Here is a 27331-nt window from a genome sequence, read left to right as displayed (position 1 = left end):
TACGGCCATCTGTATCACTGAGGCACGCAAGCCTCCCCACCAATGGCAAGGTCCATGTTTCATGGGGGTAGGACAAAACTGTACAATCATAAATAAACAAAAAAGCCTTCAAGAAATAAACAGAACAATTTACAAAAACATTCTCTTGACCTGTTTCTTGAATGTCTCTGTCTGCTATTGTACTCTGGTGGATGAAAATTAGAACTATGTACTCGACTGAACCCGTTTCAGACCATCTGTCACTGTGCATGCATGAGTCATTCAAGTTGACAGAAAACCTCGTTGCCAAGTTCAAAAAGACTTCTGCTTGCATCTTTGCTCTTCAAAACATTCAGAACATTTTTCCACAAAATGTGAAGTATTTGGTCAGTCTTTGTTTCTACCACAGCCACTAGTGTAATGTAATCCAAAACAGCATGTGGTAATCCAAAACAGCATGTGTAGTGAAAGATCTGTGTTTCTTCCCCGTACTAGGAGTGGATGCTATGTACTTGACCATGTCAGTTCCTCCTATGACCAGTTAGGCTGGTTGTGAGAAGGAAAGTTTCAGGAGTGCTGTATGTTTGTGTACCTCATCTGCTTGTCATTGTGCAGACACAAATTATTTTGCTTCAGAGATCAAGCACCTATCATCTGATCATAATGACAACACAAAATCTCTCTTCTTTAGTATACCAGCCGTAAAACAAAAACATTCTCAAACTCCACCGTGTGGAACAATCTCCCTGGATTATAAATGCAGTATTGTGCTCTGTAACATTTTAAGAAAAAAACTGACGCACTTCCTTTTCTCATAATCATAAATTCTCCCTGGAAAGTTTACAATGATGGTGGCTTTTATCCAGAATCAGTGAACCACACACTCACGTCTTTTTCAATTATAATTCTTTTGTAGTCACTCACCTACCTCTTCTCTCCCCCCCCCCCCCCCTCCTCCTCCCCTCCTCCTACTCCTCCTCCTCCTCCTCCTCCTCCTCCTCCTCCTCCAAGTACTTTCTGCCATGGTTCAAGTCTAAATCCACCTATTTGTAAAATATCTTTCTTATTCTACTTCTCACAAGCAAATATAAAGTGTATTTCTTTCCCTGCTATTGCCTGTGTTTATGTTTATACTTTTCCTGCCATAATTGTTTCTATTTATTGTATTTCATATTGAGTACAAGATCTCTTACAAAACATGCACTATTATGAATGAAAGAACAAAATGTAAAGAATGTCTCACTAGTTAATAGAGAGGGGTTTGGCGCCTTTTCTGCACTGTAAATAAACAAATGAACGTGATGTGAGCAGTATCTTCTTTTTATAAATGAGTGGAATGGTTGTTGAGTTATTCTTTTAGTTGTTTCAGAGTTGCTAGATTAAAAAGTTAAATAGATGTGGGAGTAGACAGGACACAACAAACTTTCAAAAAGTGTTTGAGAAATAAGAACTCAGCAAAAGTTATGAAGAAAAAGAAAGTTTTCTTGTTAGGTTGTTTACATGGTATAGGTGTTGGCCAGCTGTTACAGGATGAATTAGGGTTACGTTACCAGGTCACAAGTTTTTTTTTTTATTAAAAAAAAAAAAAAAAAAAAAAAAAAAAAAAAAAAAAAAAAAACACATACTACAAGTGTGGGTCATCTGATATATGATGTAGGTTCACTTGGCAAAGACTTCACAAAGAAAGACACTGTGGTGATAGTGGGTGGGACAGGCAACAGCATAGATAGGACCCTAATTATTCAATTGAAGGTGACTTGGTAAAGATAGCCTCAGCAACGATACATATTGATGTTGGGCTGTGCCTGTTGTGAGGTGCCATAACTGGCCTCTTTTAAACTCTTCTGTTGGGAGAGTCAAAGCAGATGTGGAATGAAGGTATGGGGTCTCATTTTGGTGTGATTCCTGTTGACTCTATCAGTAGGCGAGCGTATATTAGGCATTGTCTGTGCTAATGTCCGCCCTGTCTGGGCTAATATCAAATAATTTAAGGTGGGGCACTATCACATGTGGTAAAGTACTTGTGGTTACAAGTGACAGAACAGCAGTTTTTTAGGTTAGGAAAGGCAAAAACAAAAGATGTTCAGAGCCCTATTGAAAATGACATTCACATTGATAAAACAGGCAGCCACAAAGCAAATTTTAAGTACACAGTTCATGCACATAGCCCCAATTGAAACTGGAGATGTCCAGAAATTGTCAGGAAAATTAAGTTCTTCCAGTTGTAATTCAGCCAAAGCACAAAATTAGTTATCCTCATTGCATCAGAATATCCGAGGACTGAGAGGTAAGCTTAAAGAGTTGCATTGAAGAATTACAGTTGAGCAAACCAGTTGATATAATCTGCCTCTCTGAACATCATGTGAGCACTAGTATAGATATGTTATATGTTATAGGATTTAAGTTAGCTTCTTACTTCTGTAGAGAAAATATGGATAAAGGAAGAGTTGCCACATTTTTTAGAAACTGTTTTAACTTCAGAAATATTGATATTAATAAATTGTGCTCAGAGCAGCACTTAGAAGCTTGTACAACACAAGTTGTATTCCATAGCAAGTCTTCCTTGTTTTTTTTTTTTTAAAAAAAACAAGGAAATAGTGGTTTCTCATGTTTTTAATATGGATTTATTGAAAAGCTGTATCACACAATTGTTCCAATCAATAACACTGTCATCCAATTTAAGTCCTACTGTGAACTTTGCAACTAGGGCGTGTAAATGCTCCAAGACTGCTATTGATACATCTTCATAGACAAATCTAAAGAAAAAGTCATGTCACAAAGCCAATATAAATGGACTACGTGATCATGACATGCAACATCTTAAGTTAAATGTTGAAACTTGTATGGATATTTATTAAATATGAGTACAGAATATTAAATCTTAGTACAGGAAGATAACATCAAAAATTGAGAATTTTAGGAGATTGCTTAAAGACATATTTCCTCATTTGAAAATTGTTTTCCGCTAAAGGTAACTTAAATGAAACAGAAGTCTAAAAATACATCATGGATTACACAAGGAATAAAGATGTGTGTGACAAAAAGAAAACTGTATCTACTTTCTAGGATCAGCTCTGATGTTAGCATTGTAATGCATTACAAAGAATACTGCAAAATATTGAAGCAAGTAATCCATAAATCTAATGAGCTTTATTATGAGAAAAAGATAATTATATTAGGTAACAAAATAAAAGCTGTATTGGATATAATGAAGACAGAGACAATTGGGGCCAGAAAGGAAGAGGAACAGATAGCTCTAAAAACAAATGAGGCATTGGTAATAAGTATATGTAATGTTGCGAACCTCGTAAACAGGTACTTTGTTTCTGGTACTGACAGCTTAGGGTTATCAGGTTCAGTAAAAAGTGCAGTGGGATATTTGAGACCAGTCTCTACAAATAACTTCAACAAAATGGAAATGACACTCACTTCTCCCAAAGACAAAATATCATCATAAAATCCTTAAAACCAAAGTACTCTAGTAGTTATGATAACATATCAACAAAGTTAATCAAGGTGTGCTCATGTGATTTGAGTTCTATTATAAGTTGGTTGTGTAATCAATTTCCTATCAGCAGAACATTTCCAGACTGGCTAAAATATGCTGTGAAGTTAAACCTCTTAACAAGAAGGGAGATAAAGAGACACCACCAAACTATCGAACAATTTCACTTTTGCTGAATTTTTCAAAAATAGTTGAAAGTGTTTAGTTCAAGCATCTTCTGACTGCAAATAATATATTATCCAAGTCACAGTTTGGGTTCCTTAAGGGTTCAGATATATAGAACGCTGTTTACACATACCGTGTACTTAATTCATTAGATAACAATTTAGAGGGTATTGGCATTTTCTGTGACTTGTGAAAAGCCTTTGATTATATGAATCTTAATTAAATTAGAAAATTATGGTGTCACTGGCAGGGCTGCAAAATGGTTCGATTCTTACGTAACTAATAGGAAAAAAAGGGTGCATTCATGAAATACCTCTGGAGTAAGAAGTCAGTCTTCACCTGACTGGGAATTAATTACATGTGGTGTTCCTCAATGTTCCATCTTGGGTCCATTGCTTTTTATTATGTACTTTAATGACATCTTGTCTGTTTCATTGCCAGGTGCTAAGTTTGTTTTGTTTGCGATGATGCGAACATTGCATAAATAGCAAGTCAAGTACAGGTTTAGAAATTGCTGTTAATAAAGTTTTCCCTGACATTAATAATTGGTTTAAACCTAATTCACTGTCCTTAAACTTTGAAAAGGCCCACTATATGCAGTCCAGAACCTGTAAGAGATTTCTTCCCAGCGGGTGTATAACATATGAAGACATGCAGGTAGAAGAGGCTGACAATGTTAAATTTCTTGGAATACGACTCTCTCTCTCTCTCTCACTCTCTCTCTCTCTCTCTCTCTCTGATTTGCTTGTGTCTGTGTATGTGCGGATGGATATGTGTGTGTGTGCGAGTGTATACCCGTCCTTTTTTCCCCATAAGGTAAGTCTTTCCGCTCCCGGGATTGGAATGACTCCTTACCCTCTCCCTTAAAACCCACATCCTTTCGTCTTTCCCTCTCCTTCCCTCTTTCCTGACGAAGCAAGGGAATTTCGTGTGTATGTTTGTGTTTGTTTGTGTGTCTATCGACCTGCCAGCACTTTCGTTCGGTAAGTCACATCATCTGTGTTTTTAGATATATTTTTCCCACGTGGAATGTTTCCTTCTATTATATATATATCCTTAATTAAATCTGTTGCAAATAGTATGTCTCTGTTTCCAACCAATAGCTCAATATATAGTATCAATACTAAAAGTAAGAACAATCCACATAAAGACCTAATTCATGTATGTTGGTCCAAAAATGGGTCCAATATTCAGGAACACATGTTTTCAATAGATTGCCAGCAACAATTAAAAACTTGGTTTCAGGAGAAGCACAGCTTAAGCAGAGTTGAAAGACTTTTTGGTGGGCAATTCTTTCTACTCTGTAGATGAATATTTTAATGGGGACTATTGGACCAGCTTAAGTAACAATGTGAGATTTCAGATTCGACAGCACATGGTTACAACAGTCGAGACTAGGCATTTTGTGCATGATAATTTTATTAAAAGTGCATAACTCCATGTTTCATTCTGACAATGTGTTAATTCTGTAAATATTAGCAGTTCCAGTTTACTGTAATGTATTCACATGTTTTGACGATCTCCTGACAGATGATCAGGGAACTGAGTATTATATTAAAACGTTCTATGTATCGGAGATGCTGAGTCGCGATTGTTGTTGTTGTGTTGATGCAGCTCTCCATGCTACTCTATCCTGTGCAAGCTCCTTCATCTCCCAGTATCTACTGCAGCCTACATCCTTCTGAATCTGCTTAGTGTATTCATCTCTTGGTCTCCCTCTACGATTTTTACCCTCCACGCTGCCTTCCAATGCTAAATTGGTGATCCCTTGATGCCTCAGAACATGTCCTACCAACCGATCCCTTTTTCTAGTCAAGTTGTGCCACAAACTTCTCTTCTCCCCAATCCTGTTCAATACCTCCTCATTAGTTACGTGATCTACCCACCTAATCTTCAACATTCTTCTGTAGCACCACATTTCGAAAGCTTCTATTCTCTTCTTGTCCAAACTACTTATTGTCAATGTTTCACTTCCATACATGGCTACACTCCATACAAATACTTCCAGAAACGACTTCCTGACACTTAAATCTATACTCGATGGTAACAAATTTCTCTTCTTCAGAAATGCTTTCCTTGCCATTGCCAGTCTACATTTTATATCCTCTCTACTTCGACCATCATCAGTTATTTTGCTCCCCAAATAGCAAAACTCCTTTACTACTTTAAGTGTCTCATTTCCTAATCTAATTCCCTCAGCATCACCCTACTTAATTCGACTACATTCCATTATCCTCGTTTTGCTTTTGTTGATGTTCATCTTATATCCTCCTTTCAAGACACTGTCCATTCCGTTCAACTGCTCTTCCAGGTCCTTTGTTGTCTCTGACAGAATTACAATGTCATCGGCGAACCTCAAAGTTTTTATTTCTTCTCCCTGGATTTTAATACCTACTCCAAATTTTTCTTTTGTTTCCTTTACTGCTTGCTCAATATACAGATTGAATAACATTGGAGAGAGGGTACAACCCTGTCTCAGTCCCTTCCCAACCACTGCTTCCCTTTCATGCCCCTCGACTCTTATAACTGCCATCTGGTTTCTGTACAAATTGTAAATAGCCTTTCGCTCCCTGTATTTTACCCCTGCCACATTTAGAATTTGAAAGAGAGTATTTCAGTCAACATTGTCAAAAGCTTTCTCTAAGTCTACAAATGCTAGAAACGTAGGTTTGCCTTTCCTTAATCTTTCTTCTAAGATAAGTCGTAAGGTCAGTATTGCCTCACGTGTCCAACATTTCTACGGAATCCAAACTGATCTTCCCCGAGGTCGGCATCTACCAGTTTTTCCATTCGTCTGTAAATAATTCGCGTTAGTATTTTGCAGCCGTGACTTATTAAACTGATAGTTCGGTAATTTTCACATCTGTCGACACCTGCTTTCTTTGGGATTTGAATTATTATATTCTTCTTGAAGTCTGAGGGTATTTCGGCCGTTTGTACATCTTACTCACCAGATGGTAGAGTTTTGTCAGGACTGGCTCTCCCAAGGCCGTCAGTAGTTCTAACGGAATGTTGTGTGCTCCCGGGGCCTTGTTTCGACTCAGGTCTTTCAGTGCTCTGTCAAACTCTTCCCGCAGTATCGTATCTCCCATTTCATCTCCATCTACGTCCTCTTCCATTTCCATAATATTGTCCTCTAGTACATCGCCCTTGTATAGACCCTCTATATACTCCTTCCATCTTTCTGCTTTCTGCTTTCCCTTCAAGACCACAAGTCACGATAGGCACAATAAAAAGATTCACACAATTAAAGCTTTCGGCCATTAAGGCCTTTGTCAGCAGTACACACACACACACACACACACACACACACACACACACACACACACACACACAGAAATGCAACTTGCAAACACATCTGCAGTCTCAGAGAGACCACACTGTGAACAGCAGCACCAGTGCATGATGGGAGTGGCGACTGGGCGGGAGTAAGGAGGAGGCTTGGGCGGAGAGGGGGAGGGATAGTATGGTGGGAGAGGCAGACAGTCAAGTGTTGCAGTTTAGACGGAGGGCAGGAGAGAAGGTGCGGATGGGGGAAGGGGGTAGGTAGTAGAAAGGAGAGAAATAAAAGAAATTAAACGGCTGGGTGTGGCGGTGAAATGACGGCTGTGTAGTGCTGGAATGGGAACAGGGAGGGGGCTGGATGGGTGAGGACAGTGGGCACTACACAGCTGTCATTTCACCGCCACTCCCAGTCGTTTAATTTCTTTTATTTCTCTCCTTTCTACTACCTACCCCCTTCCCCCCTCCACACCTTCTCTCCTGCCCTCCATCTAAACTGCAACACTTGACTGTCTGCCTCTCCCACCATACTATCCCTCCCCCTCCATGCCCCAGCCTCCTCCTTACCTCCACCCAGTCGCCACTCCCATCATGCATTGGTGCTGCTGTTCGCAGCGTGGTCTCAGCTCTCTGACACTGCAGGTGAATGTGCAAGTTGCGTTTATGGAGTGTGTGTGTGTGTGTGTGTGTGTGTGTGTGTGTGTGTGTGTGTACTGCTGACAAAGGCCTTAATAGCCGAAGGCTTTAATTGTGTGAATCTTTTTATTGTGCCTGTTGCGACTCAGCATCTCCACGATATGGTGAGTAGCAACTTTCCTTCTCTGGTATTGTTACATTCCATCCTGAATTTTCCATTGTTTAATGTTCTATGTATTTCTGACATGTTCCACACCCATGAGAATCTTCTTACTTTTGGGTCTGTGGAACGAAACCTGAATCTAATGTAATCTTAAAGATATTGTTGAGTTAGTCCTTTATATAGCAAATCTTTTCCCAAATTTTTCTGTACTCTAGTGCTGGTTTTAATTTTATTTATAGAGTAACATTTCTATGTTTCAGTATCTCACACAATAGAAGAACTGACAGTGGTGTTCACATGGAAACGAGTGCGTCTTTTTGACCAGCTTGCATGCCAAGTGCTGTATGAAGTGTGCATGGAAAACCCTACAGCAACTGTGGAAAGTGTCCAGAGTAAACCAAAGAGCAAATGGAGGCCATTACCCCTTGACACAGTGGTGAGGAAATAATTACTACTGATTATTAAACACTTGAGGGTGTTCAGGAATGAGCATCAGAGCATTGTATTTTGAAGACCAATTCATTGAAAAGTTAACTTTCTTTATAAAATTGTTCATCAGAAACAACATCGTTGGTAGTATTTAGTGTTGTTTACATGGAAAAAGATTGATATAAAGAACTGGTTATGTCCAAAATGTATATTACTTTCTGCAGGGTATCAACATCTTTCTAAAAATGTTTCTGATGGGTCAGAAATTTAACGACTGTTATACTTACCTTCACCATCACCATCATCTGGACAATGTTCTTATAAATTTGTACTGAGTTATTCGATGATGGAAAGATAAACCATAAATTTCCTCTAGTTTTTGTGGTGTAGTATAATGATGATTCCGTTGTTGCCACTGAGCAGCAACATTTAATTCCCCTGTGGAGTGGTGTTTTCTTGTAGTGCAGTGGGTCACTTTTCCACTATTACCACCTCTCCATAACACTTCTATAGTGGTAAATGGTGCATCAAAACTATTTCCCTCCGATTCTAAGGTTAAAAATTATTTGTTACATTTTCTAACCAATCACAATATTTATTTTATAGCCCTTGTTGACCAGTTCTACCCATATCTTATAACATATCTTATAACTAGTGACTATGCATTGTTGAATATTTCTGTTTCCTTTTTATGTTACATGAGAAACTTAGAGTGGTTTTAGCACTTATATTTTAGTAATCCTGAATCCCACAGAGCTGCTGCTTTGGATGTCATCTCAGTATACAGAAATTTTGCTAATAATAATGATGATTTCTTCTATCATTTATGCAGCCTGCATCAAATCAGGAGGGCAAAAAAAAAATCTAACATAAAAAAAAAGAAGTAGGTTGAGATTACAGTGCCCATCACAATCTAGTTTGTATCAAAATATAATGTGGTGGAATGATTGGGGGCATAATTGGCTATTGCAAAAAAACTGTCAGTATTCAACTAATAAAGATTTTGAGAGACTAAATATTTGAGTTAATCCATGAAGTGTAACAAGATGATTCAGCTGGTGATCTGTTGCCCATTAATCTTTTCCACTCCTTTTTCTCCAACCATGTTCTCCTCAACTGCTACTTCTGTTAGTTGGGATATAGGCTTAGTGGATATGTGGAAAAATCAGAGATGAGAGAAAACTTCAGTGATGTATATGTTTTGGTGTAGCCAAGTAGATGGAATGTCAGAGGGTACCAAATTTAATGAACCGTCTGGACATTCCAACAATTCATGTTTCAGAGCCCTTAGTTATCTTGTTTCTTTGGTACTTGTCAAGAAAACTTAGTGCTGTTGTACAGCTTGCGTTATTTGCCACTGTAAAATTACCTACGAGAATCAAAGTGTGAAGTGCAACAGCTGTTGACAAATTGTTTTTAGACCTAACTACTCTCCGTGATTTAGATGTAAAACCATCAATCAATAGTTTATTTGACTATGATGACCAGCTGTTAAAAATAAGATACACTGACCAGCTACTGATATACTGACACTTGTCTGTCCTCTTCTAAAGTAATGCTATGCGGTCTGGAATCCTTTCCAGATAGGGTTAACGGAGTACATTGAGAAAGTTCAAAGAAGAGCAGCAAATTTGGTATTATCGCGAAGTAAGGGAGGTAATATTACTGACATGATACCAGATTTGGGGTGTACATAATTAAAACAATGGTATTTTTCGCTGCGGCGGAATCTTGTCATGAAATTTCAATCACCAACTTTCTCTTCCAAATGTGAAAATATTTTGTTGACGCCAACCTTCATTGGGAGAAACGACCATCATAATAAAATAAGAGAAATCAGAGATCGCACAGAAATGTACAGGTATACACTTTTTTCTCATAGTGTTTGAGTTTGGAATAATAGAGAATTATTGTGAAGGTGGTTCGGTGAACCCACTGCCAGGAACTTAAGTGGGTTTGTGGAATATCCATGTAGAAGTAGATGTAGATCATAAAATAAAAATATTGTATTATGGAATCATAAACAGCAACTTGATTGCAGGTTTTAGAGATAAATTATGGAAAGAACATGCTGTGTTATCTCCAGTGTGTGTATGTGTGTTCATGACAACTTCAAGGGGCATCATCAAGGCATAAACACCCACATCCAGCAAGTGCCGTTGTGCTCACTATGCCACACTTTGTGCCTACTATGTTACAAAACAGGTACATACAATCAGCACAAATCACAGATTGGTGTGCACACAGTGGATTGTATACACTACATAAAATGTTTATAAGATGGATGGCCATCCTTTGCCAGTGTGAATATCCACAGTGGGACATAGGTTATACTCATGAATAATCCATGTTATACTACAAACAGTGGGAAGAGTTTTATAAAGCAGGTAGTGTAGACGGATATTTAACTCTGTTAAAAATATTCCAGCAGTGCTTAAAATTGAACATGGGCAAGGACTCTAAGATTAAAGTATATTGTGCAAGGAAGAGATCTAATTCTGAGAACAAGCTGTAGCCAAGAATTCAAATTCCATCACAACCATTACTGTAAAATCCTTATTATGTATTATAAAAGCTGAGCAGACAATAAAACACTCTAAGAATAAGACAAAACAGTTTGGAACAATACGAAACAAGAAACAAACATAAATAGCATCCATATGCAACCAAGTGGCACGAAAGAGCTCTGCCATTCAAATCATTTGCTTGCACCACCAATAGAGATTTGTTTCAATAACATAACCTGTAATAAGATTGTAACATTCATCAGTCCACTAAAAACAAATAATTTCACTGGGAATGCTGATGTTTGTATGTAACGTAGTATTAAAATCTTCTTATGACATGGTAGGACTGCCCTTGAGCTGTCTTGGTGATCTTATACTGACTTGATAAAACTACTCTTAAGTTATCTTTATAATCAGTCACTCAGATACATTTTCTGGCTGTTTAAAATATCCTGTAGCAACACCAATCTATAAAACTGGAGGTGAGCAAGGTGTCTCACTCTACAGGCTCATGTTACTCCTTCCAGTCTTTCCAAAAGTTTTTCAGTAAGTTGCCTATGATAGAATGCAGACTGACTCATTTATCTGGGCAGAACCTTGTAACTGCCTCTCATCTCAGCTTTTGTAAAGGATTTTTTTGCAGAGATGCGATACATAACATCATAAATGAAGTCCTTGCAGAACTGAACAAGGGAAATTACCCATTTGGTGTATTTAATGGCCTTGCAAAATCCTTGGATTTTGTGGAGCTCAAAATTCTACTTGGTGAATTGATGTTTTGTGTTGTCAGTGGGATCCCTTGTGCATGGGTGGAGCCTTATCTTTATAACAGAGAGCATAGGGTCACATTGACAGTGTTTGTCATAGGTATGAAACCTACCTCAGAATGCATAACACAAGACACGTGATCTCGCAATCACTGGGAATGAGTCTTGTCATGTTCTTAATGTACAGTTTGTGGATGAATATATAGTTTATTGAAAGTAAATTACACCTTGAGGTGAAATGAGAGAGAATTGTTGTGGAACAAAGAGAAATTCAGTTAAGTATGAGGCATGGTTTTGGTACAAAGGAGGGCAGTAATTAAAGTGAAATACAGATTTTCAAAATAAATAAAGAATTTTTGAGCCAGATTTCAGTGATACGTCGTGGAATGTAACAAACACATTTGCAGTTTAGAAGTATTTTTGTATAACAAGCAAATCTGCTTAACACCCCACACTACTTCAACCATCTGACACATGGTGTACTTTACAGCCACTGCATTAAATACAAAGTATGACTCTTGTAACATATAATGACATTCTCTTATGAATTACTGTTAGTTTTAATGATAAACTAGCTCCTACTGAAACTAGTATAATATTAATAACAACAACAATAATATAAGAGACAATCAAAAAGTTTTTGTTTGAAGGCCATACAATACAGAGTCGGTGTGCTAATCAGCCAAAATTGCCATAAGCATTGAGGTAATCATCCTGCTGACATACCAGGTTGAAGATACCTGTTGGGTAAAACGCCGTGTCCTGCTGCATGGTCCGTAACTGCCTGCTACACATCCTTGTGCAACAGGAATCGTTGACCCTTCATGGCCTTTTTTAAGGGACGAAAGCATGATAATCACATGGGGAGAGCTCAGGACTATAGGGTGGGTGCTCGAGTGTTTCCCCACTTGAGTAAGGATGGCCAGCCAGATCAACCAGTGTCTTGTGTCGATTTTCGAGCAGCATGGAATTTGCTGCATCTTTCCACCATGGTCTTTTTGACCGACATGCTGTCCCATGGATATTCTACATTCTCTGATGGATGTCTACCAGTGTTTGTTCTTTGGCAGCCAAGAAAAGAATAACAGCACTTTGGTCCTGTTTGAATGCATTTGATAATAAGGTCGCCACAGTTCACATTTCCGTATTTACCACATGCACATCGGAAAGATATGAATGCCACACTAATCCCTTGGCTACCTGTCGGTGCGTTTGTACCTGTATGAGAGTTGCACTACACTATACATATGCTGAAACAACACCCTCAAATGGAAACTTTCTGATTGCCCTCATATAATAATTTTGAAATAGGAATAGATTTGATGAGTGACATGTGACACAGTCAACTCACCTGTTTGATGTCTAATAGTTATATGTGTAATACATTTGTAATATTTATAATTTCAAATGAGATGCATTGAAATGACATATTTATTTTGGAGTCGGGGGGGGGGGGGGGATTACAATGTCCTGAATGAAACAAATTAAAATATGATATATTTGTATTCAGCTGTTCATTTGTTTTAAGAACTTGTAATGTTGGTTATTCGTGTTTGTCTTGTCCTAGGAACTTGAGAAGCTTGCATCTCGCAAACTGAAACTCAATGCACGTGATACTATGAAAATTGCTGAGAAACTGTATACCCAAGGTTTCATTAGCTATCCTCGAACTGAAACAAACATTTTTCCACGTGAGATGAATTTACGAAGTATAGTTGAACAACAGACTGAAGATGCTCGCTGGGGAGGTAATGCCTTTTTCTGATATTTAATCTCCATTGTCTTCTCCAAGTTAGTGCTTACAGCAACTATGGCATACTTTATAGCAACACCTCACTGATGCAATTGCTGTTTGTCTTATGTTCTTTCATGAAGTGTGGACATTCTCAAATGATGTACCTTTAATTTTGCTTTAGAGCAGGTGCCAGGGAAATAATTTCCCCTATCTATTTTCATTTTTCTGCATTTCATATCTTCCACTTATATTGTGCTTCTAATTAGTTTTCTTGTCTGCATTTCAATTTCATAAATAAATATACAAAATGCTTTATTCATATGAAAACCACTTTTCTTTTGTACTGTTTGTAACTAGTAGATGGTATTGTTGGTAAAACATTTAAAAACCTCAGGTAACTCACACAAATCAAGCTGGGTGACACTGTTGACAAGTGATGTCACGTGTAAATTATTTGAACATTGTTTACACCAAAGGAATCTCAGATCTCACATTTAAAAACCTAAAGGAGCAGCATTTTAAGTCTGAAATTAGTAGGGTAGCTTTATGAATTGATATCTTCGTATGATTTATGTGCCTCAGATAACATGGTTATACAACGGCAACCAGCCCCCCAGGGGGCTCATGGTTCTTTTTTTAGTTCATGCATGGCGCACACGGGGCCCTGAGCTATTGCACCCATTCTTCCTTCTGTGACTGCATTTCCTTCACCCTGCCCATCCCTCCCTATCCTTGCACATCCCTCATTACCCCTTCCTCTCCTTCTCTTGATGTTCTGATTTATATCGAACTGGCTATCCATCTTTTTCCCTGTATTGCTTGCAATTTTGCTCATCCTGCCAATTCTATTTCATCCTCTTTGGTGTTTAGGTCCCTTCTTGAGGTTTGACCTCCACTTCTAAATTTTCTTTTATATTATGAGTCATTTGGGGAAGCACTCCCTCCCTAGCGTCTATGATGTGGATTCCTCTCCCCCCTTCCTTCCCCACTATAGCCCCCCTCCACTCTACTTGGTCACCAGCACATGTAACCAGTCTGTGAGATGGTGCTGTTATATACCCATCTGGCGAGCCCTCTGACATCACTGGGATCACACTGCTGATACATGAGCTGTTCCCTCCCCGTGTATGTTCCTGAGCCGTTCCCTCCCCATGTATGCCATGGAGTGGTTGCTTGTCTTCCTGGACCATCGGAACTGCCAGCAATGGCCACTGTGCCAGGTGGCGCCCATGGGGAGAGCCCCTGATCTGAGTGGGTGGTATCAGAGTGGATGCTTGACGTGTGAAGCATATCAAACTGCAAAAATCTGGCTGTTCTCAAACTGCTGCTTCTTTGAATGGTGAAGGATCATTGAATGCTGGTTTGTATGACCGAGCAGCCTTCCCTTTCCAGGCTACACCCTGGAAGATGGCCAGGCTCTCCATCTTGGGATGAAACATTTTCCCTGCTATCTCATCTGTACTAGGACAGACGAGGACACATTCACTGCCACAAAGCCATTGTTTTTTGTGGAGAATATCGAGGACAAGTTTGCTGAAGTGTAGTCTCTCTGTAAGATATCATCAAATGCCCTGTTGATCAAAGCTGCATCTGCTGCCCAATCTACAGCCCTTCATGCTTGTGACCATCTTGGCAATGTCCAGGTGTCTATTACCCCTCACCAATCTCTGAATATGGTCCAAGAAGTTATTTTTCATGTGGACCGCATCCTGCAAACTGATGAGGAACTCCGGCCTGACATGGAGTAACACGGCATTCATTTTGTTCGACGTCTGCAGAAGGGTCGCAAAGACAACCACACCATTTATTCTGGCTTTCGAGGGGATACCCTCGCAGGTAAGGTCAAGGTTATGTGCTACAAATGTGACATGAAGCCGTATGTCCCACCACCAATGAGGTGCTATCGGTGTTTGTATTTTGGGCATATGTCTTCCCACTATACGGCAGACCCTCTGTGTTGGTGACTGTGGACACCCACTCCATGAGGGGAAACCCCTGTGTTCCGCCAGCTGTGTGTGTCAATTGTAATGACTGCCACTCCCCTCGCTCACCAGATTGCCCAGCTTACAAGTGAACAAAGAAGATCCAAAAAATACAAGTCCCTGGATCAACTGTCTTATGCTGAGGTTTGCCAAAAATATGAGAGACTCCATCCAGTGTCACTTTCTTCAACTTTTGTCTGTGTTACATCCTTTCCCCCTCCTACCTCTTTCGTACCCCAGCCCCATCCCCCTCTCCCCTCCCTCACCCCTGCAGCTCCCACGACCTCCCCTCTGGGAACTTCTCCCCCTGTCTTGCGAAAGAAGTGCTTCCCACTCTTCAGCACCTGCCAGTGATGGGGCTCCCTCATGGGACACCTTTCCCCAGTGTCTCTCAGACCGAAAGCCTACTACCACAACTTGCTCATGAGATGCTTCATCTGTGTGGCCCAAGGTCACTCACTCTCTTTCAGTTCCGGATCCTGCAGATGCCTGTACCCCCTCTGTGCCCTGTTCTCCTGCGCCTCCAAAAGAGAAGAAGAAGAAGAAGAAGAAGAAGAAACATAAGCCCCAGGACAAGGCCCACCCGGTACCTCCGGAGGTGCCATCTCTTCCCTTGCAACCTGAGTCTGACATATTATTTATAAATGTCACCCCATCCTTGTTAGTGACGACCACCGTCTGAGTGACTTGACCCCCTCTCGGCTTCTTTATGCCTAACCTGGACTCTCGCCACATGATAATCCAATGGAATTGCAACAGATACTATCGTCACTTACTTGAAATACAGCACATTTTTCCCTCCTTTTCTGAATTCTTTCTTGCTCTTCAAGAAACTCACTTCCATGATGGCCACTCTCAAAGGTTTCGTGGTTGTTGGGCATTCTGTGAGAAACATATCAGCCCCGGGGTAGCACCTGGAAAGGTCTGCACTTTGGTTTGCTCAGATGTCATTAGAAGCAATAGTGGTTAGAGTGCAAATGATTCCAGCAATCACAGTTTGCAATGTCTACCTCCCTCCAGGTAGGCCACTTCCTTATAATCAACTGTCTACCTTCATATAGTAACTCTTGCCCCCATTTCTCTTCCTTGGGGACTTCAGTGCCCACCACCCCCTGTGGGGAGTGCCATTTCAATGGGTAGGGGTCTCCTAACTGCCCAACTTATTACAGATTTTGATTTTTGTCTCCTCAATGACGGTTTCCCTATCCACTTCAATGCCACTCACAGCAGCTTTGCTGCTGTCAATCCCACAATTTCCTCCTCTGCTCTGGTGGCTTCCCTACATTGGTCACCCCATGATGACCAATTCCCTGTGATTCTATCATTCCCCTGCTGCCGGCAGGCAGACAGGCTCTCACATTGGGCATTCCGGAGGCCCAATTGCCCTTTATATATGTCTACTGTGCACTTCGACACCTCCTCTCGAATTGCATTGATGTGGTCATGCAGGGTGTCTCTGCAACTATTCTTCATGCTGCTGGCACTGCTGTCCCCCCTATACACAGGTCCCCCTCATTGTCGATCAGTACTGTGGTGGACCAAGGACATAGCAGTCGCTATCCAGGACTGCCGACGGGCGCTGCAGCAGTTTAAACGGCACACTTCGCAGACCAACCTCCTCGTTTTTAAGCATCTCTGTGTTAAGGCTCATTACCTTATTAAGCAGAGTAAAAAGAAATGCTGGGAGTGCTATGTTTCCTTTTTGGGGACGTATGCCTCTTCATCGCAGGTTTGGTCCAAGCTCCTTAGCGTTCTGTGCCACTGGCGACAGTCAACTTTTAACCTTCAAGGTGCTTTGTGCACTGATGCATTGGTCCTTGCAGAACATCTCATGACACACTTTGCGACGGCATCGGCATCCTCTTCGTATCTCTCTGCCTTTCTCTGGCAGAAACGATGAGTTGAACAGACCCCCTCTGTTTCAGCCCGCACCACACTAAACACTATAATGAACCCATCACTGAATGGAAATTCTTGCAGGCTCTTACCTCTTCACATGACATGACCCCAGGCCTGGATTCCACAACTACTGGCTGATCCAACATGTGGACATTACCCAGATGCAACATCTCCTCAAGGTCTTCAATCACATTTGGCTCACGGGTGCTTACCCATTGCAATTGCGAGGCAGTATAGTTATCCCTTCATCATTTAGCACGGGAAGAACCCAATGTTTCTCAACAGCTACCACCTGATTAGACTGATGAACATACTTTATAAACTGCTTGAGAGGATGGTTAGCTTCAGATTATGTTGGGTACTCGAATCTCAGTGCCATTTGTCCCTCAATAAGTGTGGCTTCTGGGAAGGATGATCTCAAACTGACCATTTACCCAGATTGGAAGCAGCAATCCAATAGACGTTTACTAACCGATGGCAGTCTTCTTTGACCTACATAAGGCATATGACATGGCTTGGCACCATCACATTTTAGTTACCCTCCACGACTGGGGCTTTTGCAGCCCCCTTCCGATGTTTATCTGAGTTTTTATCCCACCAGCTCTTCTGGGTTCAAGTCGCCACTTCACTCAGCACCCCTCAGGTTCAGAAGGACAGTATCCCACAGGGTTCTGTCTTAAGTGTCACACTCTTCCTCATAGTCATCAATGGGCTTGTAACCTCTGTTGGGGCTGTGGTTACACAAGCCTTGTACGTTGATGATTTTTGCATATAGTGCAGCTCACACTCTGTACCATCTGCTGAGCTCCAGCTCCAAGGTGTCATCCAACAGGCCTCTGTGTGGTCTCTCTCCCATGGCTTCCAGTTTTGCCCCTCCAAAATGTAGGTTCTGCGTTTTTGTCATTGATGCACAGTACACCCCAATCCAGAACTTTATTTAGGTGACCAGCTCCTTGATATTGTAGCACAGTCCCATTTCTTGGGCCTTATTTTTGATAAAAAGCTGATGTGGCTGCCCCGTACTTGCCACCTAAAGACTACATGCAAGTGGAAGCTTAATACTCTCTGCCTACTGGACCACACATCTTGGGGTGCAGACCATGCCACTCTTCTCCATCTTTATCTTGCTCTGGTTTTGTCCAGGCTAGATTATGGTAGTCAGGTTTATGTCTCAGTGGCTCCTTCCACTCTGAAACTACTTGACCCTGTTCACCATTGAGGGGTGCACCTAGCTACTGGTGCCTTTCGCACTAGTCCCATTGACAGCCTCCATCATGCAGAAGCATGGATTCCCCCCCCCCCTCCCCCCCCCCCTCTACAAATATGATGGAGCCAGCTCCTGGTTTCTTACGCAGTCACTTTTCCTGACCATCCCGTGTACCCTGTTCCCTATGTAAACGAGGGACGCCTCCCTCCTGATAACCGCCCATAGGTGGGATCACTGGTTTGGATGCGTCTCACTTCTCTCTGTTGGGATTGCCATCTCCACGCACTGCAATGCGCCCCATGTATTTCCTCCCACATCCCCCTTGGATGGTGCCTGGACCACTGATTAGGACCAACCTATTCCAGGTTCCTAAGGTCTCTGTCACCTTTATAGTTTTCCAGCATCTTGAACATGCCATCCTTGCAGAGTTCCAGGGTGCCACCATCTTCTACAATGATGGTTCTAAGATGATAGATAGGGCGGGATACACTTTCATGTCTCCTACTGGCTTAGAACACCATTTATTGCTGAGATCATGTAGTTTGTTCACAGCAGAGCTCCTAGACATTCACAGAACCCTCCATTTTGTTTCTCAGGCCTCTCTCCACAGAGTTTTATTGTGTACTGACTCAATGAGCAGCCTGCAGGCTATCGACTGATGCTACTCTTGTCAGCCTTTGGTGTCTGCTGTCCATGACCTTCTCTTCACCCTTGGCCGTGCCACCTGCTCAGTTGTCTTTCTCTGGGTCCCGTGTCATGTGGGCATCCCAGTGAATGAACTGGCTGACCTTTTGGCTAGAGAAACAGGTACTTACCCCCATTATCTTTCATGATTCCAGCTGCAGACACGCGGATCTATGTCTGATCTCTCTTTGCCCAAAAGTGGAATGACATCTGGTGTGCTGCTGTTCACAGTAATAAACCCCACACAATCAAGGAGTCGACTGCAGTTTGGCACTCTTCCTTCCACCCCTCCCTGTCTTCATTATTTCCTCTTGCGTAATGAACCATCCCCCATATGTGGTTGTGGAGCCAGACTGATAGTATCCCATATAGTGGTGGCCCTTAATATTAAGTAAAGTCTTCCAGATTCCTTAAATTTAAGGTTGGCAGACAATTCACTGTTGGTTGAACTGGTCATCAGTTTCTTCTGTGAAAGTGGTTTTTCTTTTCAGTTATAAGGTTTTACTTTACTCCTGGAGTAGGGACAGGGTGGTTGTGGTTGGGGCCTCTTTTCACGTTTTCTTAGTCTGGAACTCATTACAACTCCCCTTTGCAAAGACTACTCTTTTATCCCTCTGTTTCCCCAGTTTTTAGATTTGGCCCAATCTTGTATACCTTCTACTGTGTGTGTTTTAACTGAGAGGTACAGGACATTTTTAAGGTTCTATTCCTTTCCACAAAATAATTCCCTTGGATGGTATTTTAAAATGATGACATCTTTCAGCAATGTGCATGCAAGTTCTAAGCATGGCTTGGTTAAATATGTTGTTTGTGTTTGACTGTCTGTGCTACCTTCACCTCATAAACCAGACAGAACTTTTTTTAGCATTTGAATGGATCCTCCTTCAGACTGAAGCATGCCCCCACCCCCTTCTCACTGAATACATTGCCTGGCTGACTACATTGTGCTGGCTCACCAACTTCAGCGAGGTGAGGGGTTGTATTGGGTGAAGTAGGCAAAGGAGAAAGCCAGGCAGGGAGCAGGAGAAAACTTTGTGAAAGAGTACCTGACAGCTGGGAGGAAGAGAATGGGATAGGAGTGTGGTGAGCTCATTATGATGGCAGTCAGGGGTAGTTGTGCACGGTGCACAGTGGGAAGGGGGGAATGTAATAAAGGGAGAAGGGTTCTGGATGCAGGATAGTGAAATTAGGGTCACAAGGCTGGTGGGTAACGAGCTGGTGCTAGAGGAAATTGAACCCAGGAGGATTACAGAATTGAAGAGGGTGTTGCAAAGACAACTCCCATTTATGTAATTATGTTGTGTTGGTATTGTGGTGAAGGATCCAGGTGGCACGGGTTGTGTAACAACCATTAAGATGGAGCACATTGTGCTCAGCAGCGTACTCTGTGACTCGATAACCAATTCCACTCTCAGCCACAGTTTTGCTGTGGTCCTTTGTTCAGTTGGACTTCTTGTGGGTAGTCATGTGTGCACAAAAAATTATGCATAAATTGCAGCAGAGCATGTTTGTGACATGTTTGCTTTCACAGGTGGCCCTGCCTCTGATATGACAGGATAAGATAAGCCAGTAATGGAACTGGAGTAGGATGTGCTGCATGGTTGTATTGTACAGAGCTTGCAACTGAGGCTCCCACAACTCTGTGACCCATCATGCAAGGGATTTAGAGAAGTCTGTCTTTGCACCACACCTACACACCTCAGTGATATGCTCTTGTGATTGCTTTTGATATGTCGTATTTTTATTCTCTTGGATTTTGTAAAATGAATCAATACAGATTATCAGTGAAATTTCTGTGAACAACATGGTGGACTTCTTTAGATGTGAGCCAGAGGCTTATTTGATACATGACGAAAGTTGGTTTCACATTTGTAGTATGGGCACGTGGGTAGGGTAGGTTACAATACATCTCCTATTGCCGTGATTCCTCCATTACATTATAATATTAAGATAATCATGGATATGAAAGATGAACTGTATCAGAATGTTATCACTGTTCTCTTTTGGATAGGATGATGGTAAGTGTGCATGCATTACACATTTCTCCTCTTCTCCTGCCCTGATTACGATGACATCATTACGATGTGGCATCATGGAAAGGAAACATTTCAGCAATTCACTGATCACATTAGTGACATACATTCTAACATAAAGTTCACTGTGGATATGGAGAAGGAAGGAAAGCTACCTATCTTAAATGTTGTGGTTGAGCAAAAGTTAGACAGATGACTCAGACCCCCAGTGTATTGTAAACTGCCAAACACAACCATTCTCTTAATGGGCACAGTTTTCATCATCCTGCCCAAAAGAGAGTAGTGCCAGACACTCTGATACATAGAGTTAGAGGTACATTAGATGAAAATAATCTTGGCATTGATATAAATAAATAAATGTTGCTTTGCTCCCAACATAGTGCAAACTGTTCAATATGATGCCACTTCAGTTCCACTGCTTGTTTAATTGAGCAGTTCCTCATTAGGTCTGACAAGGCTAATTGCACACTGTTTCTGACATTTCCACAAAGAAAAATCTGAAGTTGCTGCTGGAAATCGATCCTGGGACATCCATCTCAGTAACCAGTAATGCTAACCAGTAGACCACAGAGGCAGCTGGCATTGAAATAAACTGTCGAACTTCTGTGTCCAGACAAAATGGCTATTGAAACATGAAATAATGTCAGGTCTCTTCAGAAGATGCAAATCTAAGTCCAACTAGGCAACATGACAACATCAGCACACAATGTTCCATGTCTTCTGTGGAGCAACATCAAATAAAATTGGACAGACCTTAAAAGACCTGAGATAAAAACTGTATTTTGGCCGCCTAATAAAATCTGAGGGATGTTGTGCCCCATGAAGGGCTTTCATAATAACAGTATCAGCTGTTTACAGTATTCTGTGAGAATGTGAAAGGAGCTGTGTTGGACTTGCATAATTTTCTGGCACTGGACCAAACATCATGGTCCATCAAGTACATGAATCTAGAAAAAATTTGCTGTCCTCAAACACAGGGTAGCAGCTAAACACAAAATCTTGTTTTAACAGACTAAGATCGTAGCCCACACTTCAAGTGAGTGGTACTCAATCATTAAAGGGACTGTGGAGACTAGAATGTGAGTCAAAAACTTCATTAGAAATATGGGATTCCAGCTGAGCAGTGCATGGAAACAGGCACCTGAACTGTACACTTTTAGAGGAACGAAGACACTGTAAGTAACATATCATTGTTGGTGCAATGAACACTGCTACATTTTTACGATTTTGTTACTTCTGTGACAGTCAATTGCTGTCTTGACGAAGATGGCGGTGGTTATTATCCGAAAGCTCTTGTTTCGTAGAGGATTAGCTTGACAAGTGAACTAAGTATGTTGTATACAAATACGTGATTGTTTTGAAAGAGTGAGTGGAAATTTATGTTTCAAAACAGTTAATGAGCAGGTTCAGCACATACCAGCAGATCAACGCACGGAAATCTCCCTTACGTTTGTTTGAATGGCAACCTCATCTAAAATCTACGAGTAAGGAGAAAAACAAGGGAAGCGGCTACTTTTTAAATTCTCCACTCTGGCAGTCTATCTACTTCAGGAAGCAAGTACATAAATTTCCTTGCCTTGCGATATGACACAAATGTATAACAGCTCTCATATGTGCTTATATGTTTCGTGTCACTTATGACAGGCTGTCAGATGCTAAAGTATCACATGTTGCAAAAAATATCATAACTGTGTAATCTCATCTGACTGAAAACCAAGGTACGACTATGGTAATCTAAATTACACAGACTGAAGTGTAAGCAATTGATGGTGCTAAAGAGAGCAAAAGCTGTATCTGCAGATTTGGCAGCCGAAGAGAGAATTGCGTCGGAACTTGTGGCTTGCGATACCTGGCCGGGTGCCCCAGCTGTGGTAGAGTGGAGGTAGGCTCTCCGTCCACCCTGGCCGCCTGTTTGTTACGTTTGCTGAGTGCGTCGGAACTTGTGGCTTGCGATACCTGGCCGGGTGCCCCAGCTGTGGTAGAGTGGAGGTAGGCTCTCCGTCCACCCTGGCCGCCTGTTTGTTACGTTTGCTGAGTGTCTAATTAAGAAGGCCTAGTCCTGGTTCCCAGGCCACACTGAGATTATAATCACAGTCCTGGATGATGGGATTGTTCCTGTTGTGTATTTCAGTTTCCGCTCTTATGGTGCTATCCCAGTATTTTGGGATTTGTGCTGAAATTATAGTGTGTTAATATTGCACTGCACAATCTCAGACAGACAGTGATACATGACTGCTGACTTTCTAGCATACGTCAGTTGTGGGTGCTGCCGATGTTGTCATCGATCTTCGATGGTTCACACTGCTTGTCCAATGCGTGTAGTGCCGTATTGGCGTGGAATCTGTTATATCCTGGCCCCTCTGTAAACTGAGGTCATTTTAGGCATTGACAGTAATGTGCATATTTCATTGGATGGGCAGAAGATAATACTTCTTGGTATTTTACCATTATGTGCCTGATTCTACCTGATAATTTTCCAGTGTGTGGTATAATGGCAATGGCTGTCTCTTCCTTGTGGTACATGGTATAAAGGCAATGGCTGTCTCTTTCTTCACAACTTTTTCCATCCCATAGTTATACTGTAGTGGCGGTGTGCAGAGTGCACTCAGCCTGCTCCGAGAGGGTTTACATTTGGATGACTTTACGGCTTCTTCCTCAAAGTGCTCCATAAACAGATTCGCAATCACAAGTAGAGTGGGGTGCCCATTGTGATGCCCTCCATCTGTTCATAGTATTTTTTGTGATGCAGACATTTACCCACATGAGGGCCTTGCTGGTCCTTCAGATATGTAGGAGCCCTGCTGTTACTGACAGTGGGATGTAATGGCACCTCGTCTTAGTAAATCTTATGGAGCCCATCTAGGTGGTATGGGTCTTTGTGGAAACAGTTTCTCGGTAACCCCCTCTGGTAAATCCGAGTCCTTGAGAAATATCTCTGTCTAGTTCTCCAGCGTTGATCTACCTGTCAGAGTCATCATTTAGCAGGCCCCGCATCTTCACAGTGCAGTCCTTGTGGTTGACGACCAAAGAAGCATTGCCTGAGTCAGCAGGTAATATATCCTAACTAGTCTGCTGTGGCTGAGCAGTATTTGTCTGAGTTTTGTGTTATGGAATACGTACACACTACTATTTTAGCACAAACATTGAAACAATGGGACAGTGTCATTAGTGAGTCCATTGAAACATGCATCAGTGACTATCTCATCTAACTGGGACTGTGTCTGTAGTCTCAGCAAAGCTTGGGAACTGGCATTTAGTCTAATAAAGAAGACACAGCAAAGTCAATGAGCTAGTAGACGTGGCAGCTCCGAGTGCCTACAACCACACTACTGGAGCTGCCGGGTGTTGCTGCCCACAGACATAGACACAGTCACGCTCTGGCATGGACTGCTTGTGGAATGCCCTGCATAGTGGATGGGGTTAGCCATGTGTCTCCAGATCATTCAGTTTGTCAACACACACCTGATGATGTAACTTGTCTTACCACTGAAGTTTTGTGTCCATTGGACATGTGGACTATTTGATCGACAGTGTTGTTGAAGACAGAAGAAATAGTGTGAGTAAATTTGTGAGTAGACACCTTTACTGCAGGGCAGTAATGACCCGATTTGCATTCCAGTTGTGTTAACAGAACGGGCAAACAGAATTATGCGTCAAGAAAGTATTTTAGTGGTGTCTGACTTGAGGTACCTTGATATTGTGGTCACACGTGAGAAGATATTTACACTGAAGTTGATGTTTGAATATCATAACTCTTTATTTTTGTGCTTGCAAAGAAAAACTTGAGAAATTGGTATGAAAATCTGCCTTTTATAATGCAGTATTGCTATAATGTAATTGGATAGATAAAAAATATGCTAATCAAGCAGTGGCAAGAGAACACAGATATAAAGGTATTAAAGATTGCAAACTTTTGTAGCCTGTGGCTACTTCTTCTGGCAGAATATTTGAAGGGGAAGGAAGAGAGGGAAGGAAAAGGATTGGAGAGGTTTAGGAAAATGGGTAAAATTATGAAAAGTTATCTAGAACCATGGGACAGGGGAAATTTACCAGACGGGATGAGAAGGAAAGACTGATTGTTGGGGACTGCACCAGATGAGATGTGAAAATCTGAGTGCTTAAAGGTGGAAGGTAGGGTAATACGCAAGAGAGAAATTACTACCAAAACATCGTGCATGAGTTAATAAGAACAGAAAGCTAAGTGCATTGTATGTTATAGAAAATGAAAGCTATTGAAAACAAAAAGGAAGTGAAAAAGGAATAGTTGCTGTGAAAATATGCTAAGACCAAAGAAATTAAATTCAGGTCGGTTGGGTGGCAAGGACCAAGTACATTTTGTAACACCAGCTCGTACCTGCTGAGTTCTGAGAAACTGGTGCCTGAGGAGAGAATTCAGATTGCACGTATGCTGAAAAAGGCATTGAGATCACGACCATCATGTTGTAGAGCATATTCTGCAACAGGATATTATGTGGTACCAGTATACATGCCTCTGCGTAAGTCCATTCATCCTAGCTAGTAAGGTGGTGGTAGCCATGCCAATGTAAAAGGCCAAACAGTGTTCACAGAACAGCTGGTGTGCAACATGTGTCATTTCAGAGTGGCTCTCCCATTGATAATATTTGTTTTGTCAGTTACAGCGCTGGTATAGGTGGTGGTAGGAGGGTGCTTAGTGAAAATCTTACACAGAGACGGTGACATGGATAGAAGCCATTGAGTAAGGAAATGGGTGCAGAAAGAGTGTAGGGTGTGATAAGGATATTGGAAAGATTGGGAGGTCAGTGAAAACCTATTCTAGGTGTGGTGTGCAAAATGTTGGAAAGAATGGACCTCTGGGCAACTTTTCTGAACTGTACTCCTTTTCCTAAACCTAACCAGTCTTCTTTTCTTCACCCCTCTTCCTTCCCCTTCAGTCCTACCAGAAGAACGACCCACTTCCTTCAAAAGATCGCAACCTTTAATACCTTAATGTGTGTTCTCCTGCTGCCGCTTCATGAGTAGATTTTTTATCCATCCAATCACATTATAGTTTCAAAAACTGATTATGTTCATTGCAGTATTGCTGTAGTTTTCTTTTACCCACATATGTTTCAGTGCATAATGTGGTATCTTCAGAACTATTGTAATTAATATATCAGCCTGAAAACTTTTTTCTGGAAGAATAACAGGATAAGACTTAATACTGTTCCTGCGATCAGGGATAATAATTGCCATTCACATTTGAACTTGTAGCAAAAGGCCGAGGCAAGTGTTAGCAAGCTAAGCTGATGGATATTCCGTGCCTGTTTCTTAAGTTTGTTGTGGAAGTCAGACCTACCAAACTACTTTTTGAAAGAAAACTGCGAAATATTTGAAGAAGTTATCTTACATTATTACATAAAACCAGTTGACTTGTCAGCAGTGTCACAGGATATAAGCACTTCAACAACTGTTCATCTTCATTTTCAGTTAAATCATTCACAGTCTGAGAGTTCCACATATCTGGTTTTAAAACAACTGCGTATTTGGTCTACATATACTGATGTGACAGGAGTTGCACATTTATTGGGTAATACCGGGTTAGCTATATTTTTCAGTTTCATAAAAATTCTTCTGAATAGACTGGTGCATGATCATAGAAATTACTGGAAACAGATGTTTTGGCTGCATTGCTGTGGCTGCCTCAGTGTATAAACTGTTGTTATTGCTTGGAAGATAGGGGGAGGGTGGCTATAATTGAGCATATTGTTTTTTCACTAATGTTATTTTAGTGTTATACACTGTAGCAGTACACCTAGAAGGATTTTAATTAAATGGACCCTTACTGCAGAAGGCTGCTTGTTTATATATATGTGACAGCAATTTTTTCCAAATTTGTTTTTACTGTTTTGTTACCTTATTGTGGAATGTGGAATTCTGTCTTTTTTAGCTATTGCCTGCCCAGTGTGTGACTTTCTTGTTGCATGCAAGTAAAGGCAGTAAAAGAGAGACACACATCATTCACACACACAAGCAGGCACACCTTACACACTCACGATAGACAACCACAGCATCTCAGACCAGATTGCAACTATCATGTGGAATGCAAGCAGCAATCTGGAGGGGGCGGGGAAGGGAAGGGATGGTAGTGTACACGTGGGGGGAGAGACGAATGCTGTCTGGTGGAGTGTGCAGGGAATAGATTGCTTACAGGCACAGTGTCAGAAGGTTGTGGTGCAGGGAGGTAGGGAGAAAAAAGGAGCAAAAAAGGATAGGAGCAGGGAAAGACATGTGGATGCATTGGAAGAGGGCTACAAATAAACAGTGTGGGAGGTGAGAAAGGGGAGGAGATGATAGGACAGAGGGGGTGGAAAGTGTTGGGTTGGAGGGTATGGTGACA

The 27331-nt window shown here is 41.3% G+C and overlaps 1 protein-coding gene across 1 annotated transcript in view; it reads left to right on the top strand.

Annotated features, from left to right (window-relative positions):
* The window catches only part of LOC124776834 (DNA topoisomerase 3-alpha), a 177952-nt gene that overhangs the window by 54264 nt on the left and 96357 nt on the right, over nucleotides 1–27331 (top strand). The window contains exons 6-7 of the mRNA XM_047252000.1: nucleotides 7991–8166; nucleotides 13001–13181. Coding sequence (XP_047107956.1) covers nucleotides 7991–8166; nucleotides 13001–13181 — 357 coding nt within the window. The remainder of the gene's footprint in view (nucleotides 1–7990; nucleotides 8167–13000; nucleotides 13182–27331) is intronic.

Source organism: Schistocerca piceifrons, chromosome 2 (genome assembly GCF_021461385.2).
Source record: "Schistocerca piceifrons isolate TAMUIC-IGC-003096 chromosome 2, iqSchPice1.1, whole genome shotgun sequence".
Lineage (NCBI taxonomy): Eukaryota > Metazoa > Arthropoda > Insecta > Orthoptera > Acrididae > Schistocerca > Schistocerca piceifrons.
Note: the sequence above shows the minus strand (reverse complement) of the source record. Positions and strands in the feature narration are given on the sequence as shown.